This window comes from Podarcis vaucheri (assembly GCF_965113315.1).
Source record: "Podarcis vaucheri genome assembly, chromosome: 3".
Taxonomy (NCBI): Eukaryota; Metazoa; Chordata; class Lepidosauria; order Squamata; family Lacertidae; genus Podarcis; species Podarcis vaucheri.
Window position 1 is genome coordinate 4,480,055 of NC_138761.1, and position 21,228 is coordinate 4,501,282.

Here is a 21,228-nt window from a genome sequence, read left to right on the forward strand (position 1 = left end):
TTTGCTTTCTGCCTTATTTGTTTATTCTAGTAATTTATTTCATCATCATCAATCTTTATTACGGTCCAGAGACCCAACAAATTGTTTCAAAGCAATGCACAATTTATTTATTTCATAAAAATTAAAACATTTGAAAAGTTAAAATAAGATGAAAAGCAGATTATGACTCACATCGTCCTTCTAGACATCTGGGTAAGCTTGCCTGAACAGAAATGTTTTTATCCGGCACCAAAAGGAATACAGTGAAGGCAACTGCCTGATATCAAGAGGCGGGGAGTTCCAAAGTATAGGTTCTGCCACTCTCGAAGATTGAGTTCTTACAAATGGGGAACGGGTGTTACGTGGCACTTGCAACAGGACCAGTTCGACTGTTCAGAGCGATCAAGTGGGCACAATTAGGGTAAGGTGATCTCATAGGTAAACTGATCCCCAAGTTGTTAAGGGCTTTGTATACTGATAGTAGCGCCTGGAACTTGGCCCAGTAGCCAAATCAGCAACCAGGTTTCTCTAAGGTTTTGGGACTTCTGCATAAGAACGACCGCCAATGGCTTATGCTCAGTGATCGCTTCTTCACCCAGCAACCACCCCTCTGGAATCAGTACGCTTGATGGAGGGATACGCCAATAGATAATTTTTAAAACGGCTTGGCTTCCAATTGGTTCAGAGTGGTCAACTCTGGATATATCGACTAAGTGTAGCACCAGCAGTGAAAACAGCACATGTTTTCAGACATCAGACCGGAAGCATCAGTGAATTCCGTAAATACCTGCTCCCATGTTTGGAGTTCTGGTTGTTCCTGAGAGAGGAATATTCTGCAGGTGCTAGGAAAGGTGATAAGAGCATAGGAACAGCCTGCTGGATCAGGCCAAAGGAAACAAGGCAGCAGAACAAGGACATTTCCCCCGCCTTCAGTTTCCAGCAACAAGCATTCAGAAGCACTGTTGCCCCCCATGAATTTCTCCAGTCCTCTTTTAAACCACCCCAAGGGCTCTTGCAACATTCTTAGCCAGTTCTTGCTTGCAAAATGTGGAGAGTCTCATTGAGCTGGGCAAGAGGAAACGGAAAGGACTTGGGTTGAGTTTCCAAGCAGGGGGAGGGATAAGCTTGTGGGCTATAAGGCATAGGATTGTAAAGGAACGAGTATACATAGTCCTAGAGACAAGCAGCAGCTGTTCTTCGAGGCAAGCAAGCCGCTGGTAGGAGCAGGAGAGGCAGCTGGTATATCTCCACACTTTTTTCCCCCAAGCTAGCAGCTGCACCAAGCACAACAACAACAATAGAGAGCAGGAATATTTGCTCACGGCTGCTCCACACCACAGCTGAACAAGGAAGAGACCTTAAGGTTGCAACGGTGTTGCTCCAAACTGACTTCTGCATCTTTTAAGAACATCTGGGCCCTCTGGGGCTGCCGGCTTTGCCTCTGCCCTGGCAGATCCTGTCGTGTGATGGGCAAGCGGCAGGAAGGGAGCGTGTCCTTGTCTCAGGTCCCGCTTGTGGGTTTTTCCCATCATGGGCCTATGTGAGAACAGGGTGCTGCTATGGGTGGGCCAGTGGCCTGGCCCAGAAGGCGCTTCTTAAGTCCTAACTGAGCTTGGGAAGGTTTGTGCAGGACACTTTCCCAAGTCACAGGGCAGAACTGCGTGATCTTTCCACTCTTTGGTTGCGTTTCCCCCCCCCCCCCAAGTGTCTGCACTTCCAGGCTCCTTTGCGCTATATCTATCTATCATCTATCTATCTGTCTGTCTATCTATGTTTGTTTATTTGCATTTCAAATTTTTACAGTCACGTATCCAACATACAGGGATGCGGGTGGCGCTGTGGGTTAAAGCACAGAGCCTAGGACTTGCTGATCAGAAGGTTGGCGGTTCGAATCCCTGCAATGGGGTGAGCTCCCATTGCTCAGTCCCTGCTCCTGCCAACCTAGCAGTTCGAAAGCACCTCAAAGTGCAAGTAGATAAATAGGTACCGCTCTGGTGGGAAGGTAAACGGCGTTTCCATGTGCTGCTCTGGTTCGCCAGAAGCGGCTTAGTCATGCTGGCCACATGACCCGGAAGCTGTACGCCAGGCTCCCTCAGCCAGTAAAGCGAGATGAGCGCTACAACCCCAGAGTCAGCCACGACTGGACCTAATGGTCAGGGGTCCCTTTACCTTTACCTGTCTGTCTGACTATCTATGTAACATTTATCTATCATCTATCTATGTTTGTTTATTTGCGTTTCAAGTCAAAGTTTTACAGTCACATATCCAACATACAATGTAAAAACAAGATTCCGAAGAATCTCCTGGGCTTCCCTCCTCCCCTTTGTGGGTCCTATTGTTAGTCATTTCCTCCTGCATCTTTTATAATAATCCAAATCTTTTACATCTCCATTATTTCCAAAATTCACCATTAAACTACAAGTGTTATTCTAGTCCTGCTAACAGTTTTAACTGTTTACAATGGTTTTTAAGATAAATTATAAAATTTCCCCCATTCCTTACTAAAGTTTTGGTCTGCCTGATTTCTGATTCTTCCTGCCATTTTTGCCATTTCAACATAGTCCATCAACTTGATCTGCCATTCTTCTCTGGTAGGGATTTTATATTCTTCCCGTAATTTCTCCCATGCTGTAAGCTGCATGTTATACCCAAAATCTCTCGCCCCAGTGTATTATTACTGATTTAACCTGTTCATCTTCTGCATACCATTCTAGTATTAGTTTGTACAGTGATACCTCTGGATGCGAACGGGATCCATTCCGGAGCCCCGTTCGCATCCGGAAGCTAATGCAACCCGCGTCTGCACGTGCGCGGGTTGCGATTCGGTGCTTCCATTCATGCGCGTGACATCATTTTGAGCGTCTGCACATGCGCGAGTGGCGAAACCCGGAATTAACACACTCCGTTACTTCCGGGTCGCCGTGGAGCGCAACCCGAAAATATTCATCCCGAAGCTACAGTGGTGCCTCGCAAGACGAAAAGAATCCGTTCTGTGATTCTCTTCGTCTAGCGGTTTTTTCGTCTTGCGAAGCAAGCCCATTGACGGATTAGCGGATTAGCACTTTTAGCGGCTTATCTGCTGATCGGATCAGCTGATAAGCGGCTTAGCGGCTTAGAGAAAGGGGGGGAACCAGCAGGAACTCGCAAGACATTGTCGTCTTGCGAAGCAAGCCCATAAGAAATTCGTTTTGCGAAGCACCTCCAAAACGGAAAACTCTTTCGTCTAGCGAGCTTTCCGTCTTGCGAGGCATTCGTCTTGCGGGGCACCACTGTACTCCAATCTGAGGTATGACTGTACGTTGGAGGGGGGAGGATAATTTTGTTTTGTTCTCTAACAACTCTTTTTTCAAATCTGGAGGTTTCATTTAAAAAAGCCCCTCTGTTTGCTTGTCTCTCTCCGTGCCACCTTCCTCGCCCCCTAACCTCTTTGCCTCTTCCTCCTTGTCCTTCTCAGCCGCCCCTGAACGCTCAGATGCTGGCCCAGCGCCAGAGGGAACTGTACAGCCAGCAGCACCGCCAGAGGCAGCTGATGCAGCAACGAGCCATGCTGATGAGGCAGCAGCAGAGCTTCACGGGCAACCTCCCCCCCTCGGCCGGGGTCCCCGTGCCGCTGGGGGCCGGGCGCCTCCCCCAGGCTCCCCCACAGCAGTTCCCCTTCCCCCCCAACTACGGTACGAGCCCAGGAAACCCCCCTACCTCCACCAGCCCTTTCTCGCAGCTGGCGTCCAACCCCGAGGCGGCGATGGCCGGTCGCAACAGCATGGTGAACCGGGGGATGATGGCAGGAGTCGGAGGAGGGCAGTTTGGCCCTGGCATGAACCCTCAGATGCAGCAGAACATCTTCCAGTATTCGGGATCAGGTGCGTCCCGGGCTGGGCTTGCTTAAGGGGGGTGGGATTCTACTCCATTGTGCCTTACTCAGAGAAAAAGAGAGAGAGAGAGAAGAGAGGCACGGGCTTTGCCAAAGCTAATGGTAGTCTGGCTACTTTTTCCTCTCCAACTTCTGGGCAGAAAATGAGGGTTTGCATCTCTCCTTATGGACTGTTCCGCTTCCGGCTGCAGGCAGAGAATTCGGAAGGCTGGAAAGGTTTAAGAGGGCCTTGCGTGCTCCTCCCTGCTTTGTCTAGTCAAATATGATACGATACTCTTTATTGTCATTGTCCCATACAGAACAACGAAATTGAAAAATCTACATAAGACATCCAAAAACCAACAAGCCTGCTATCCCAGCTATCCCAACCTGGTTAGCCCCCTAAAAACTCTAATACCCCATTTTTAAATACAATACACTCCCATAGAGACTCCTTACACCACGTTTAAAACCAAAATCGCATTTGGGTAGAAACTGTTTCTCAGGCGGCTAGTCCTAGTCTTTATAACCCTGGACCTTCTTCCACACTTTTGCAAGGTTTTCTGTGCTTCAAAAATCCCGCAATGCCTGTTTGGTGTGAGATGAGCGTAAGGCGAAAAGGAATGGGCCGGCAGCCCTTTATTTCTTTGTAGTCTTTGTAGTGCACTTATTTCTTTGTAGTCTTTGTAGTTCACTCTTCATGGAGTGTCTTCAATCCTAGAGCAGAAAACAAAGTAATAAAAAGAAACAGAGGGAAGACAATGCGGAAATATTACAAAAATTGCATGAACGGGGCCGATAAACAACCAAGCAATTCTAACAGAAGGTGAACAAGCAGAATCACAACAACTTAAATTTGTATTTCCAGTTTAATGAAATTATGGGCCTCAAGGTCACCAGGGCTGCTAGGTAGTGTGTGAAAATGGATTTGCCTTTCAACTAGTCACATCCACCCCAGACATTTGAGGCACCAAAGAATTGTGGGAAGTGTAGTTTCTTGAGGGAGCTAGGAATTGTAGCTCTGTGTAGTTCCCATGATTCTTTGGGGGAAGTCATGTGATTCTAAGGCGTGGTGTGGATGTGGCAGAAACAAGCATGCTTTTCAGGTGCTTGCAAGCAGTTAGCCTTCTACTTCCTGCTTTCTAGGCTCCTCTGCCTTCAAGATAAGCCCTGACCCAAACTCATCCATGACATCTACTGATAGCCAAGGCCTGTCAGGCCGCCTGCCAACTACAGGTGAAACTCAAAAAATTTGAATAGCTTGGAAAAGTTTATTTCAGTAATTCTATTTGCAGTCCTTGTTTTGCTGATTTCATTTAATATTCTAATTTTCTGAGATTGTTAATTTGGGGTTTTCATCAGCTGTGAGCCATGATCATCACAATTATAACAAATAAAGGCTTGGCATATCTTGCTTTGCATGTCATGAGTCTATCTCAGATATTAGTTTCACCTTTTAAGTTGAATTACTGAAATAAATGAACTTTTCCACGATACTCTAATTTTTCGAGTTTCACCTGTAAGCCAGGAAATTGGGGGTCGCTGGAACTACCCTGTGTCTGAATCCCAACTCAGATTTTGCAGGGTTCCCAGTCTTTCTCTCTAGAGATAAAGTCTTGCAACTGCCCAGCGGCTTAGACAGCATCTTATTTGCTTGCTTAGTCTTCATAGCTTGCTTTTCATTCAGTGTTTTCAATCCGAGAGCAGGGAACAAAGTAGTAAAAATAAACAGGGGGTGGGGTGCGGAAATAGTATACAAAAATTACCAAGAGTCATATAAACAGGACCCATAAGCAACCCAGCAATTCTGTCATAAGGTAAATGAGCAAAATGGCAAGAACATAAATTAATATTTCCAGCTGAATGAGATGCAGGCCTCGAGGTCCGCAGGCGCCAGGTAGGGACGTGGAGGTGGATTTCCCGGCCTCTCGCATCTCTCCCTTCCTTAACAGCTGGCACAGACAGCAGGGTATTGGGAGGAAGGTCTGTTGTAGGGATCTCTAGACAGATGGCGTTCTGGGTCCTCCGGGGTTCATGTAGGTTCACCCTGAGGACTGTCATTCTCTTCTTCCCCAGGAATGAACCAGCAAGGGGAGGCGGCATTTGCCCCGTCGCTCAGCCCCAGCAGCCCCTTGATGTCGCCGCAGATCCCTCCTTCTCAGAGCCCCATGCTCCAGTCGGCTCCGCCAACGCCTGGGTACCAGTCGCCCGATATGAAGACCTGGCAGCAAGGACCCATGGGGAGTAACAAGTAAGCCAGGCCCGAGGCTGCAGAGCGTACGCCTCCATAGGCTTAACTCCTACGTTTTAAAAGTTCCGGGATGCAGGGAAGCTTTTAGGGGGGCAAGGGGCACACACAAAATTGGCACCCCTGAAAATCTGGCGAGTTGCTCTGTCCTCTGTGCGTAACAACCTCTCTCTCTCTCCTCTCTCTCTCTCTCTCTCTCTGTCCTTCTTCGGTCTGCAGTGTCTTTGGCCAAGCTGGGCAGACCCAGCCTCCGCCAGCCCAGCAGGGAATGTACAACAACATGAGCATCACTGTCTCCATGGCCGGCGGGAACGCCAACGTCCAGAATATGAACCCAATGGCTGGGCAGATGCCCATGAGCCAGCTGCAGGTGCAAGGCATGAACCAACTGTGCTCTGAGCAGGTCAGTGCAAGCAGCTGACTCTCCATATGCAGAGAGAGAGGGCAGGCCAAGGCCTGGGGGGGCGGTTTATTGGACTGTTTTTTATTTTTATTTTGCGGTTTTATACTTTGATTTTACTCTGTGAACCACCCTGAAACCTCTGGGTACAAAGCGGTATACAGTGGTACCTCAGGTTACATATGCTTCAGGTTACTGACTCCAGAAATAGTACCTCAGGTTAAGAACTTTGCTTCAGGATGAGAACAGAAATCGTGCTCCGGCAGCAGCGGGAGACCCCATTAGCTTAAGTGGTGCTTCAGGTTAAGAACAGTTTCAGGTTAAGAACAGACCTCTGGAACGAATTAAGTACTTAACCCAAGGTACCATTGTATAGAGTAGAGGATCCCTGACAGTTAAGTCCATTCGTGAACAACTCTGAGGTTGCGGCGCTCATCTTGCTTTACTGGCCGAGGGAGCCAGCATTTGTCCACAAGCAGTTTTTCCGGGTCATGTGGCCAGCATGACTAAGCTGCTTCTGGCGAGCCAGAGCAGCGCATGGAAACGCCGTTTCCCTTCCCGCCAGAGCAGTACCTATTTATCTACTTGCACTTTGATGTACTTTCGAGCTGCTAGGTTGGCAGGAGCAGGGACTGAGCAACGGGAGCTCACCCCGTCGCGGGGATTCGAACCACCGACCTTCCGATCGGCAAGCCCTAGACTCAGTGGTTTAGACCACAGCATCACCGGCTGTCCCTTAGGGCAGTATATACATTCAATTAAATAATAATAATTCATAATGGTGGTGGCAAGATCAGCGAGACAAAAAGCCACTGAAAACAGCAACCGTAACCAGACAGTGGCTTGGTGGTAGAACCTGGATTCCTGTCAGTGGGGTTGAAGTCAAGAAAACAACTGGCAAGGAAGGGGTGCTAAGCACTTCTGCCATTGGCCACTTCTTCTTCCCACCAGCAGAGGGCAGCAGCAGCAGCAGGAGGAAGTGGTGGACAGTCCTCTCTGCCCAATTGCTTCCCGTCTCCAAATATGATAGCCTGGTGAAATGAGAGCCTTGAGCGGCTGTCACACAGAAGATGGATCAAGCTTGTTCTCTGCTGCTGCAGAAGGGAGGACCCAGACTCTCCTTCCTTGGAGGTTTCTGAACAGGCTGGAATGCCATCTGCCAGGAATTCTCTAGCTGTGATTCCTGCAGGCAGAGGGTTGGACTAGATGATCGTTGGGGGACCCCTTCCAACTTTACAATTCTGCAATCCTATTGTTTAATATTATATTATTAAATAAAATATTTTATTATATTATTAAATAAAACATTAAAATAAATTATTAAATATTATTATTAAATAATAATATTGCCAATTCAGTTTAGCGGTCGCTTGCTACGTAAAGAGTCTCTAAGCAACTTTTAAGAGAGTAAAACAGGGCACTGAGTCGGTTTAAAAAGTCTGCTCTTTGCTGCCCACTCTGCTGTTTTTAAGTGTCCCACCAGTCCCAGGACTCCTGCCCAGGTATTCCATTGAGCTCCAAGGCTTGTTGAAATTCACTGGAAATTCTTTTGTCTTCTAACTTAAGCTACTTTGATACGCAGCTGGTAGAGGGGAAACCACGTTTTACGCAATGGGAATCACACATGAAGTTTCAAAGCAGATGTTATTTTTATCGAGCTTGAAGTGTGAATCTCCATTGGCCAAGATGCTCACGCACGTGACGAGGGTCCCCATTCAGCGCATGAACATGACTAGCGAGAGGGTGCTTGAAAGGCTTGTCTGAAAAACACTATAGAAATTGACATCTCTGAGCGATACTACACTTTCTGCGGGAACCAAGAGCCTGAAAACTCTCAGCACCTCTCAGCAGTGACAACTTCTGAGACCCTAGAAGCTGATTGCCACCGGCTTACTCTGCTAAAGCAGGCAGAGAAGGAAGATTGAGTGGGCGCCCCCCCCCTTCAAGTTCTTTCCCTTTTCCCTGCCCTGGAAGAAATTCTCCTCCTCCTCCTTAGTTTCTCTGGTTGCAGTGACAGTCCCCATCTCCTCACCCTGCGTGGAATTAACACAATATGCACATAGGCAAGAACTTAATGTCACTTGAATAAATGAGCTGGTTTTAAAGGAGACAGAAAGAAAGAACAGAAAAGGGAAAAAAGGAAAGGAAAGGAAAGGAAAGGAAAGGAAAGGAAAGGAAGGAAGGAAGGAAGGAAGGAAGGAAGGAAGGAAGGAAGGAGAGAGAAAGAGAGAAAGGAAGGAAGGAAGCTCTGACCACACAGCTCTCTTTTGGGTAGAACACAGTGGAATATACACAGAAATAACGTCCGCACCTATGGAAAGTCCACTGCAATTTTGCTTGTAACTTACAGCGGAGGAGCAGTAGCTATGTAGCACAGGGAGCCCTCTGTCCATCTGTCTGGAAGCCCCCAAAGATGGTTTTTAAAGGGGATTAGACAAATCTGTCTGTGTTCAGGGACAATCAGGAAGGGAGTGCTGTTGCTTCAGGGCTTTGTGGAGGCCTCTGGTTGGCCCCCAAGGAAAAGGGGACCCTGGACTGGATGGATCCGGGCCAACAAATGTGGTTCTTTGTGCTTCTCCCCATTCAGTTGAGGATGGAGCGACTAACAGCCACTTTAAGTCTGGTCCTAGGTATGCCCGACAGATTCTCATTTTGTATGTGTGTGAAGATCAGCGGCTAGCTGCAGAGTTAGTGAGTTTGGGCTGCATCAACCATTTCCATTGTGCTTGGTTGTTCGTTGGTCTCCCTTTTCCGGTGATGAGGGACCAGATTTGCCGGAGAGACACTGGCATGAAATGCTGCTTCCAAACCATTTCTGAATTCCCGGTTTATTTTTATTTCCCCCCCCCCTCCTCTCCCAGGTAAACGACCAGGCTCTCAGACCCTCAGGTCTCTACTGCAACCAGATCTCTTCTGACCTTTTGAAAACAGAAGCAGATGGCGCACAGGTCAGTAAAACTCTCCTAAGCCCAGTACTGCCTCGGGGAAGTCTGCCACGGCAGCCTCGGTTGCCTTGGACTTCCTCTGAAAACGTGGAGAGCAGTCCAGAACAACGTCAGGGCTTTGGCTTACAAGCAAATTGGGTCAGAAACACACACACACTGGAGACTGCCCTGCTTGAAATTTGACCAAAGGCAGCCACCTTCCTTTCTCTTTGGCAGGTCTGCATGAGGGTTTTTTTGCCAGTGAATCCTGCACATTCAGGCCCACACAGATCCTCGCAGCAACAGAGATGGCACATGAAAACCCCCATGGCAGGGCCCCAGCAGTGTGTGAGGAACTCAGGATGGGAGAGCATGAGACTCATAACCTCAGGGTTGTGGGTTTGAGTCCTGTGCTGGGCAAAAGATTCCTGAATTTCAGGAATCTGGACTTAGATGACCCTCCCTTCCGATTCTATGATTCCTTCAGCACTTGCCCCAGGAGAACAGAAATTCCTTCTTGAGTTAGTAGGTTCAGGATCAAGCTGCCCAGTGATGGTTAAGCAGCAGAGGGAAAACCATATTTAACATGGAGGCGGGGGCAGGCTGGTAGCTGTTGGGGGGAGGGTTTAAGCACTTTTGTGTCCAGCAAATTTGGCACCCCGGCCAGCAGTTCCATGTAGATGTTAAAGCAGTATGGAGGACAAAATAGAGCCTTGGGGAAACTCTGTAGTGTCACCGCCAACTCTCAGGTTGGAACAGAACCAGTTAAGGGCAGCGGCCTCACTTCATGGCTCAGAACTGGTTCAGAAGGATGATATTAAAAGCTGCTGAGAAAAGTCACACAGACCCTTCTTCACCATTTAGGGTAGATCATCCATGAGAGCAATTAGGGTGATTTCAGGCCCCAATCCAGGCCAGAAACCAGATTGAATTGGATCTAGGAAATCTAGCTGGGCTGCTTCTCACATACGGGGCTGAAAGCTGCATACAAAAATAAGATGCAATTAATCAGCTGGGTCTCCTCCTCTTGGTGCATTAAATGGTACGGCCTCTTTGAAAGCGGGCCTGCTGGGGCTGATGGGAGTTTGAATCTAATAACATACAGAGGGCCGCAAGTTCTCCATCCCCCACCCCCACCCCCGCTTTGGGCAAGCTGACACTCTCAATGCTAAAAATGTTTTCCTTCGTTTATTTGCTTCGCCCAATTGACATTTCTCAGGAGTGGTTTTTTCACATTGAAGAGGCTTTTCAGAGTTCTACTGTGGCTTAAAAACCGTACAAATGAATGGTAAAGCTATCAGGTAAGAGCTTCGCCATCCTGCTAGCTTCAAACAAGGGTTTACTGAGCTTGCTTGCCCACTGGAAACCGAGGTCAGTCGGTCTGTCCCCTAGGAGCCAGTTTGGATCCCATTTAGGGGTTCTGCAGTCACAGGGTGATAGCAGAACCAATTCAGCCAACATGAAATAGCAATGGATCTGACTTCCTTGGAGATTCACCCAAGTGCCCTCTGTTTCCTGCGGCCCACAGTCAGACAATCTACTTGCAATCAGTTCAGAAACACGGAGGGCATTTACTGGTATTTTAAGGGCAGCAATGGCTCTCGATCACAGGTGGCTAACCTTTGGGAGGGGAAAAAGCTGAATTTGACTCATGGTCAATCCTTAAGAGAGGCACACATCAAAATGGCCCAGTGGGTGTGGACAAAATATAAAAGTGAATATAGTCAAAAAGACACATTTTGAAGTCTGGGGCATGAGAAAAACTTTTTGGCACCATAGCAGGGAACCTTCAGGACTGGTCAGTAAAAAACAACCCCTTTTGCATTGGTGTAGCCAGGATTTTTGTTAGGGGGGGCCAGAACCTCAGAATTGTATTGGTTTAGGGGGGCAGCTGCCCCCCAGCTACGCCCATACCCTTTTGTTAAAAGTTGACACATTTGTGGATCGGGGGCTACTTTTGGCATCACAGTATCTCAGTGAGGAACCTATGGGAACAGTCAGTTACTATTTTTAAACCATTTAAAAATTATTTTATTTAAAAATGAGGGCCTTGAGAGGTTTCAAAACCTCTTCGGGCATCACTGCAGGAGAGTCATAAGAGCAGTAAAAAAAAAAATGTATAAAATTGAGGGGGGGTGATATTGGTGAGGCACAATAAAACTCTTGCTTAGCCCCCCTTCCCCTTCTAATGCTCTTCTCAGCTGTTCTCAACCTGTGGGTCCCCAGATGTTGTTGGACTATAACTCCCATCATCCCTGAGCTCTGGCCTTGCTAGCTAGGGATGATGGGAGTTGTAGTTCAACAACATCTGGAGACCCACAGGTTGAGAAAGGCTGCTCTAGATCAAGAAGGAATTCAAGGTTACAGAAACGACTCCTTGGCTCACAAAACTGCTCTATATCCCGTAAATTGAGGGAAGTGTAGCATTTCGAGTATGTTCTTTACCCTTCTCCATACGCTCTTCTCTCAAGTTTATTTTTACCCAGAGATTTGGCACTCCAGAGCCAGATGAAAACATTCACTTTGACTTTGAACCAAACTCCCGACTGTGGCTCTTCACCTTTTCTTGCAGCAAAAGCAGTTTTTTCGCCCACTGGGGCCCTCAAGCAAGGAACGTGTTGACTCTGAGGCAGAGGGGTGACTTAAATAGAACGGGGCAATATTTCTGTGTGTCTGGAGGCAGTTTTGTGTCCCTAGGCATTTGTGGGAGGGGGAATGGAAGGTGATGGATGGGGCACAGGAATGAAGATCTGGCGTGGGGTGGGGGCCTCAGAGTGGACACTGACCAGAGGGACAGGTGAAACGTGGGCATCGGGGATAGACAATTTGAGGCACCTGTCCACATATTACATCATTCTGAGACAATGTGGATTGCCCTGTTATGAGAGACGCTTTCGGCGTGTGGGTTATCCGATTCTGTACTTACTAGAATTTACATTACTAAAACTGCCAGCAGATGCCGGGAAAACCCAAGGCGGCAGGAGCAGAGGAAAATTCAAAGGGCAAAGGGGCGTTGGGGGAAATATTCTGAGACTTGGTGTTCAGCCCCTCTTGCTTCCAGGTGCCATTTGTGACAGAGACCTGCCTTCTGCCCCGGAGCAGCGGGAGAGAATCTGCAACTTCAAGGAAAGGCTCGCAGCGGGAGGTGGTGCCCCATTATTCTTGACCGCTGGGAGAGAGTTTGCGAAAAGGGGATCCGGATCCAAACGTAAAGCCAGTCTTCTCCCAAGCTGGTGCCCTCCAGATCCGCTTTGGGCTACGACTCCTTCGATTGTGCCCAATAGGGCTGATTATTATTTCTTAAACTTCGATCTCAGGGCAGTTCGCAACATTAGAATCGCAGACATGGATGATGGGAGGTGCAGCCCAAAGCATCTGGGTGGGGACAGCCAGTTGGGAAAGGCGAAGAAAATTGACCTCCTGGGCTGCCCAGGGCCTGGTGGTTTGGATTCCTTCCTGTTGCAGACCTGCTCTGCCAGTGGTGTCTGGAAACTCGGGGTTGCCCCGGCTTAACCTTTGACGCGAGAACTTCTTCTGAGCTCCGATCCAAATGAGTGCAGCGGTTTTCTTTTTGTAGGGCAAGAAGACAGAAGAGTTCTTCTTCTCTGTGGTGACTACAGGCTAGAGGAATTCTCTCTAGTGAGTTTCCACTTCACCGTAGTACCTGCCTCCGTCCACCGGGAAGCTCTCCCCCCTCTCACCCCCCCCCGGCACCCTCATGGCTAATGGCCCCCCCTCTCTTTCTCTCTCTCGGCAGGTGCAGCAGGTGCAGGTGTTTGCTGATGTGCAGTGTACGGTCAACTTGGTGGGCGGAGACCCTTACCTGAACCAGCCGGGTCCTGTGGGGGCCCAGAAAGCCTCTGCCGGCCCCCAGACCCCCCAAGCCCAGCAGAAAAGCCTCCTGCAGCAGCTACTGACTGAATAACCTGCTTTTCAAAGGAATGTGAAATTTAAATAATAAGACATAGAGATATATATATAAATATAAATATATATATATTATATTTTTCTGAGATTTTTGATATCTCAAAAACTTGCAGCCATTCTCGTAGTGTTTGGAGCAAAAAAAAAAGTTCCCCCTCCCCTTTCTTTCTTTCTTTCTTTTTTTTTAAAAAAAGGTAATGGATGATGTCGCAAAGTGACAAACCAGTTGAGCCAAAATGACAGATGATCCTTATTTTTGTAATCAGTTGCTGGCTTCTTCTTATCCCTGATGGAGGTTACTTGGTTTTAAGGGGTGGGGGGGAGCGTGTTACGAGAGCGAGGGGAGGCGTCTTGCTGGGGGGTGGGAAGGAAGAGGAGTCGAGTTCTCAGTTTCAGCTGGATCTGTCACTGATTTGCGTCTTCAGCGAAGCAGGAATTGGGTGAATAATCGCACTCGTCTCGTCTCTGGGATGTTTTTAGCTGTTCTTAAAAAACGCACACGCCCTTGACTGACCGCCCCCCCCTTCCCCTCCCAACCCGTTTGTGCAATCAGCTTTTTCTAGCAATCGTGAGTTTGTCGGTTTTAAAGAAATAATCATGATGATGATGATGATAGAGTATTTTGACCCATTTTTTTCCATGTTTTATGCTGGTATATAGACGGCCTCCTTAGCGAAAAAAAGGCCTCTGTGTATATGAAAAAAGGGGTGGGGAGCTCGTACAAAAAGCTAATATAATAATTTTTGAAAAGACAGACACACAAGTACAGTTTGGGGAATAATTGCAATATTTTTTAGGGGTTGGGAGGGCTGGGAAGCAGTGGCTCGGGGAGCAAAACGCCGAGGGTCGACGCTGTGCCATCGTTCCTTTCATTTCGACAGGGTTTGTGATGCGGTAACCCTTTGGAGATGAAGTGGGAGGGGTTCACAGCAGAAGCCTGCGACAGAGTTGCGTCCTTGGGCTACTATTGTAGATAAAATTCTTATTAAAAATTAAGCAGTCCTCTCTCTCTCTCTCTGCTTTGATTGTGTTTAACAGCCAAGGTAGCTTAAAACTATTTAAAATAATATTGATGATGATGATTATAATAATAAAAAAGGCAATTCTCTGTGGAACGGGAGACAAGCTTGTTCTTTGCCCCTCTGAGGCCTTTTCAGTGTAAATAGCTCAAACCTCTTGTATAAATTGGTTTCCTTCTCTTTTTAGTTTTGGGGTGGGGTGGGTTGCTCTTAAATAGCATTGCTTTTGGACGGGGGGGGGGTTATTTCTTTCTTTCCTCTTTCTGAAATTTTGTTGATGTGTGAAAACAAAACTGTGTAGCTTTTTGTTAATTGAATTTGCAAGAGTTTAAAAAAACAAAGAGACAAAGTCGGTGGCTTATGTTGCATTATTGCGTAAAAAGGACAACATGGGGGGGCTCTGTGTGCGTATGTGCTTTTTTGTGGGCTGTGGGGAAGTGGCTTCATGGGGAGAAGGGCTAGGAAGGAAAGGGAGCCCATGAACGGTAGTCTTTTAAATATTTTTATTGAGATTTTTCAGATAAGCAAAAAGCACCTAGTAGCAAACAAGACGCATCTAACAAAGCTTGACTACAAACAGAGTTCCACTGCTGCTTGCAAATGCACAGAAAGAAAAACCCAAATAGCAACAGCACTTATGGAAAGCCAAGAAAGGTAATATCTAGAATTCAAGCTATAGGACAGAAAAAAGGTATACCAGTCCATAATGGATGATGGAGATCTGGAGGAAGGACTGCTACCTGCAGTTGCAAAACAAATTTGACAAATGGAAACCAAATAACTGAGGGCGAGGCTTTAGATTTAACCCCTCTCAGTTGTTTGTTAACACTTTAGGACGCTTTCTGTGACTGCCAGGCGCCATATGCCAGTTCCACCATCATCACCAATCCCAGCTTAGCTTATAGATTCTTATAGTACACATTTTGCATGGTTTCCGGAAAGAGTGATAGTAGCAGTAGACCTGGGTATGGAGGAAAAAATGGTTGCATAGCAGTCCTCTTGACCATGCTAGTTATTAAAGTGTACACTTCAGGGCACCCCTCTGAGCCTACCCTCAGCTGCCGAGATCTGCTATACAGAGCAACACTCCTTCCTTGCTCTTTCACGCATGTACTGGAGTTTTTATGAAGCTGGGGCAGGGCCATGATTCAGCACCAGGCCTCAGAGCCTCTACAACATGCTTTACTCTCTCCTGTTGCAGCCAGGGGCCTGGGGAGGTTTAATCCTTCCTTGCTTTGCCATTCACACAACATGGCTCAATCCTGCAGAAACCCTCACAAGCACCGGCGTGAAGCACTCGGAAGAGAACTGAAACCCCACCATGTTGCTGAACGTAACATCCAAATTATTGCTTACATTATTAACCTGGCTCTGTAATAGATTCTAGGGAGCAGCTTGGTCCAAGTAGCTGCTGAGTTTCAAAGCATGGCAGCTCCTAGACCCCAGGCCACATCAAGGAATGTGTGGGGCTTCAGCACTTGTCCGGCACATCACCTTCCCCAGAAATAAAAGGGAAGTGGAAACAAACTATTCCAGCTGCCACAAGCTCTGGTGCCTTCCAAGGCTATAAACACACTTAAGTAGTTAAACTTAAGAATCCCAAATAACAAATCTAGGTATTGCATGGCTAGGAATTTCACAGCCAGACTGAAGCAGGTGGTGAATTATATGCCCAAAACACTTCAGAAATATGCAGCCAGAGTGACTGAGTGTTGCATTTTGAGGACAATGGGTTCTTGCACATGGTTGTGGAATACAGAGCACAGCAAAAGGTGTGAAGCAGCACCTCAAAGGCCTGCTGTGAAGAAACAGTGTTATTCACTTGCTCTGTCTTGAAATACTTCCACGGTCCTCCAGATTTTGGACTCCAATGTTGGAGGCACTGTGCCCCCGATTACCAGCTACTGGGACTCAGGTGGGCAGAATGCTGTTGCGCTCATGTCCAGCTTGCAGACTTCACAGAAGTTAGCTAGTACTGTGGTCAATGGGTGTTACAATCCAAAACAGTTGGGAGAGAAGCAAGTTGGCAAAGGCTTCTTTTAACCAGTTTGCAATCCCTAAGAATACTGCTAAATTTACTTGGCACCTTTGGTGAGTGATTTTGTCAGAAACGTCTTCAGATTCCAGCAAGGCCTTTGAGATTCCTACATACAGTGGTGCCTCGCAAGACGAAATTAATCCGTTCTGCGAGTTTCTTCGTCTTGTGGATTTTTTCGTCTTGCAAAGCACGGATGCACCCTGGTACTGTATTATAATGGGCTAGCGGGCAAAGCACAAAGTGGGTCGCTCCCCAGCAGGAGGAGTTTCCCCAGCCTGGAGGATCTGTTGCCAGGAAGAGGCAAAGACACCCCCTCCCACCTCCCCACGAAAACAGCCCCCCTTCCTCTGTCGCCAAGCCTTGCCGCGTCTTCGCTCGGCCAAACCGCGTCCCACATCAAAGCCCCAGCCCGCTCCTCTCCCTCTCTCTCCATGAGGTGCCAAAGGAAGTTCGAGCCCAGGAACCGAGGGCGGACGCACGAAGCGCCCGGCACGGACTCTCCCTTGCTCCCCCCCCCCCCGTTACCTTGCGCCACGCTGCCGGGCTCCCCACAGTCTCGGCAGCTGCTCTCTGCTTCTTCCCAGCCCCGCAAAGGCGCCTTCGCAGCGGCCCAAGCGCAGTGGATGCCTCCTCCTCCTTGGTCCCCCTCCTCCTGCCTTCGCGCAGTTAGAGCAAAATGGAGCAGCCACGTGGGGAGGGGGAGAGAGAGGCAGTGGCGGCGCAGAGACCCAGCCAGATCCGCTGGATCCCAGCCCACCTGCCGCCTCTCTGCCCTCTCCAGAAGAGGATCCCTCTGGAAAAGGTAGGTCGCTCCCTCGCTCGCTCCCTGCCAGCCCAGTTCCCGCTTCAAAAGGAAACAAACTCGCAAGACGTTTCGTCTTGCGAAGCAAGCCCATAGGGAAATTCATCTTACGAAGCACCTCAAAGAACAAAAAACTCTTTCGTCTTGCGAGTTTTTCGTCTTCCGAGGCATTCGTCTTGCGAGGTACCACTGTACTTTGTGAAAAGCAGACAACCACCCCAACACATTTTCCAAGCCTTTGCAATAAAAATAAAAATGGCCTTCTCCATTGTTTGATAGCCCACTTCTGAGCCTAGCCCAACAATCGGTGTCAATGAGCAAGCTTTGTTTCCATAAATGTATAGCATCAGTCCAAGAGACAAGTATAACCTCAAGTTTTGCCTTACAGCAATCTACCTGGCTGTCCCCTCCCATGTGTGCAATCTTGGCAACAATGCTAATAAAGGAAAAGGAATTCCTAGGCAACAGGCCATAAAACAGAGTGGGGAGCATGTGGCCTTCCAACTGTGGTAGGACTCCAACTTTCCTCTGCCCCAGCCAGCGTGGCTGCAAGTCAAGGATGATGATGTGAGTTGTCCCTCCAGATGTTGGCATGTAAGCTTCTCCACTGCTTCAGATGTTGGAATTCCTAGCCAGCCCAGACCACTGGCTATGCTGCCAGCAACACCACCTGTGAGGCCACAGATTTCCTCCCACAGCCCTATATTTTTTCTCTCTAACGTGAATACTGCTGTCAGCTTTCAAACCCCCAAGAATATTTTAGCAGGCACAGATCAATGTCACCCAGAATCCTGTCTCTGGTTTTTTCATCTTTAAATTGATCAAGGTGTGCATCAAGAGTTTCTTCTTAAAATAAGAGGGGTGTTTTGTGCTAAAATAAAAGAACCCCAGCTCTATATCGGTCTGAACAAACCTTCCTTTAATCATCTGCAGAGACGCACATCAGTTGAAACCACAATTGCCAGCAACATGCAATGGAAATATGGTTCCTGATTCAGTTATTGCACTTCACCATGGTACTGCAAATTGTCCATAAACTCTCGGCCACAAGCGCCTACCTGAGAACTGGATTTTCTTGGCCAGTCCTGAATAGGGCCAGAAATATCTAGGATCATTTCAGCAGTTTGAATTTCTTCAGGTATTGGTGTACGTGCTCCTTAGGGTATGGGCGGAGAGCAATGCAAGTGACAATGTTCTCTGGCTGTTCAACCCACACTTTGTGATCGATGTTGTTTTGCTGCAGTACCTCTGCTAACGCAGTCAATGCACACTCATCTGGGGCCTAAGGAAAGAAAAGTGGGCAGGGGAAGGAAATCAGATTCTTACTGCAACACCCAACATTAAAACAATGCAGTAGCTTCCATAGTGTTACAGCAGAAGGACTAGTTCACCTCTGCTTTTTAATACCAGAAGAAATTTACTTACTATAAAATATAAAATAAACAGCATCAGCTGAGAGTTCTGCTACTGCAGAGACTGGGAGCCTGTGACCTTCCACCAGATGCTGCTGGACTGCAGTTCCTATCAGTCTATGGGCAGGAATGATGGAAGTTGGAGTCCAGCAATATCTGGAGGCCTGCAGGTTCCCCCTCCTCAGCTTTAGCACAAGGGCAGAGACACAGGAAGCTCTTGGTCCAACTAGCTCAGTATTGTCCACACTGACTGGGAGTGACTTGCCAGGATTTCAGACATGGAGTCTCTGCCAGACCTACCTGGGGATTGAAGCTGGACCTTCCGCATGGAAAACAGTTGCACTGTCACTGAGCTGCAGCCCTTCACCAACACAAGAAGCTGCCTTATACTGTGAGCTATCTAGCTCACTATTGTCCACACAGACTGGCAGCAGCTTTCAAAAGACTTCAAACAAGGAGTCTTTTCTCATCCCTACGTGGAGATGCCAGAGATTGAGCCTGAGATTGAGCCTCTGCCACTCACCTGCAGCCCTTCTCTGGCACTGTTACTTCCTGCATGCGCCCTGCAACAGACAAGCTGCTGTTGGAAAGAGAGTTGCCCCAAAGCGCTCTGCTAGAGCTCCCCTCTAATCCTCCACTTTGCCACACAGTGTTGGAAACTCCCATGGTTCTCAATGCATTTTGCAGCAGGGAATTTCATTAGCGCGAGCTCTGGGTGCAGTACTGGGCCTAAGATTTCAGATTAAAACTGCAGAGTGGAAGGAAAGGAGGACCGTTTTCTGCCTCCCCACTTCCAGCTACTCTCTGAAGACTGGAGAAGAGGCCCTTTTAAGAATATATGCGGGTGGGCAGGTGAAAAACTAGAACATGTGAAAAATGAACACAGTATTTTAGCTGCAGTTCATTCATTTTCAGCTTTGTATTCTTTTATAAAAAAATGTGCCTGGACATTCCGTGGTTGCGCCCACAACCTAGCTAGAAGGTGCCGTTTAACTCCTAGCTTTCATATCTCTGTTTCTAACACTGTTGCCACAGGAGTGACTCATGATTACAGGGGACTAAAGGGATGAGAGACAGGTTACCCAAACCCACCCACCCGTGTTATTGGGGAGAGGAAGAACCCCTTGACTAACTGGCCGTTCTGGGTCTTTCCCTCACAGGCGAATGCTGAGTTGGAAGACTGGTGGGCTGCACAAAGCAACACAATCCCCACCCATTTACTAAAGAACCAAGGAAGAGTTGCCATATCAAGCCAGGCCACTGGCATGTCCAATTTGGCATTGCCTACACTAGCCAGCAGCAGCAGTGTCTCTCCTAGCCTAACCTGGAGCTGCCAGCGGGGCCTGAACCCGGGGCCTTCTGCATGCAAAGACAGCTGCTCTCCCCCTGTGGGGCTACAGCCCTCCAGATGTGGCTTGGCTGGAACTCCTCGGCCATCTCTGACCACTGGGAAGTACTGCCCTGGGGAGGCGGGGGGGTGTCCTTCTGATAAGCCAAGTGGCCGAGGCTCGAATCCCCGCTCAGTCACGGGGCTCACCGGGCGACCTCCTCTTAGCCTAGCCTACCTCGCAGGGCTGTTGTGAGAATGAACTGGGATGGGGAACCACGTGCACCACTTTGAGCTCCTTGGAAGGAAAAGGTGGTATGTAAATACATAAACAGCATCCTAGACAGCATCTTAAAACGCAGAGACATTGCCTTGCCAACAAAAGTCCATAAAGTTAAAGCTATGGTTTTCCCAGTAGTGAAGTATGGAAGTGAGAGCTGGACCATCAAGAAGGCTGATCACCGAAGAATTGATGCTTTTGAATTCTGGTGCTGGAGGAGACTCTTGAGAGTCCCATGGACTGCAAGAAGATCAAACCTCTCCATTCTGAAGGAAATCAGCCCTGAGTGGTCACTGGAAGGACAGATCCTGAAGCTGAGGCTCCAAGACTTTGGCCACCTCATGAGAAGAGAAGACTCCCTGGAAAAGACCCTGATGTTGGGAAAGATGGAGGGCACAAGGAGAAGGGGACGACAGAGAATGAGATGGTGGGACAGTGTTCTCGAAGCTACCAGCATGAGGGAGGCAGTGGAAGACAGGAGGGCCTGGCGTGCTCTGGTCCACAGGGTCACGAAGAGTTGGACACGACTAAACGACTAAATAACAAATACATAAACAAACAAAGCCCTTCCCCCCTCACCTCCAGCACGACGGTCCTCATGCTGCCGCCCTGGGCCAGGTAGGCCGCCGTGTCCGGGTGGTGGTAGTGCGCGTGCACCACGGCCAGGGCCGCGTGGCAGGCCTGGGCCACCGAGACGCCCAAGGGCCACGAGAGGGGCTCCCGCCGAAGGTCCCCCCTCAGCACCACGTACTGAACCAGCGCCTGCGCCGCCATCTTGCTCCGGGTGGGCGGGGCCCGCGGCTCCCGGAAGTCAGGGCTCCGCCAATAGGACAGCGGCGAACGGAATTCTGGGAGGGGAAGTGAGAGAAGGACGCCAGTAAGCGGGGGGGGTGAATTTCCACAAGAGGGCGGCCATCTTGTTGTACGGAAAGTCCTGTTCGAACGGAAGGAGGCCGCTCTGAGGGTTATCATTCGAAAGCGGGACAGCGTCCAGGACGCCCCACGCAAGCGAGCGCGTGACGCAC

General features: G+C 48.6%; 2 protein-coding genes across 6 annotated transcripts in view; one reads left to right on the top strand and one right to left on the bottom strand.

The window, feature by feature from the left end:
* The window catches only part of NCOA1 (nuclear receptor coactivator 1), a 302,949-nt gene extending 288,509 nt beyond the window's left edge, over positions 1-14,440 (top strand). For 2 of the 5 annotated variants that reach the window (XM_082217275.1, XM_082217276.1), the window contains 5 exons: positions 3,434-3,839; positions 5,906-6,080; positions 6,297-6,480; positions 9,339-9,425; positions 13,159-14,440. In XM_082217275.1, the coding sequence (XP_082073401.1) occupies positions 3,434-3,839; positions 5,906-6,080; positions 6,297-6,480; positions 9,339-9,425; positions 13,159-13,326 (1,020 nt within the window). In that variant the 3' untranslated portion in view covers positions 13,327-14,440. Of the gene's footprint in view, positions 1-3,433; positions 3,840-5,905; positions 6,081-6,296; positions 6,481-9,338; positions 9,426-10,620; positions 10,703-12,978; positions 13,041-13,158 lie in introns of all 5 variants that reach the window. The other 3 variants (XR_014218165.1, XM_082217278.1, XM_082217277.1) reach the window with 3 other exon arrangements.
* Positions 14,441-18,082: 3,642 nt separating this feature from the next.
* Positions 18,083-21,008, bottom strand: PTRHD1 (peptidyl-tRNA hydrolase domain containing 1). Its single transcript, XM_082218002.1, has 2 exons — positions 20,783-21,008; positions 18,083-18,466 (listed from the first exon to the last, which is right to left on the bottom strand). The coding sequence occupies exons 1-2, from the start codon at positions 20,975-20,977 to the stop codon at positions 18,296-18,298; spliced, it is 366 nt and encodes a 121-aa protein (XP_082074128.1). The 5' UTR covers positions 20,978-21,008; the 3' UTR covers positions 18,083-18,295.
* Positions 21,009-21,228: the final 220 nt, after the last annotated feature.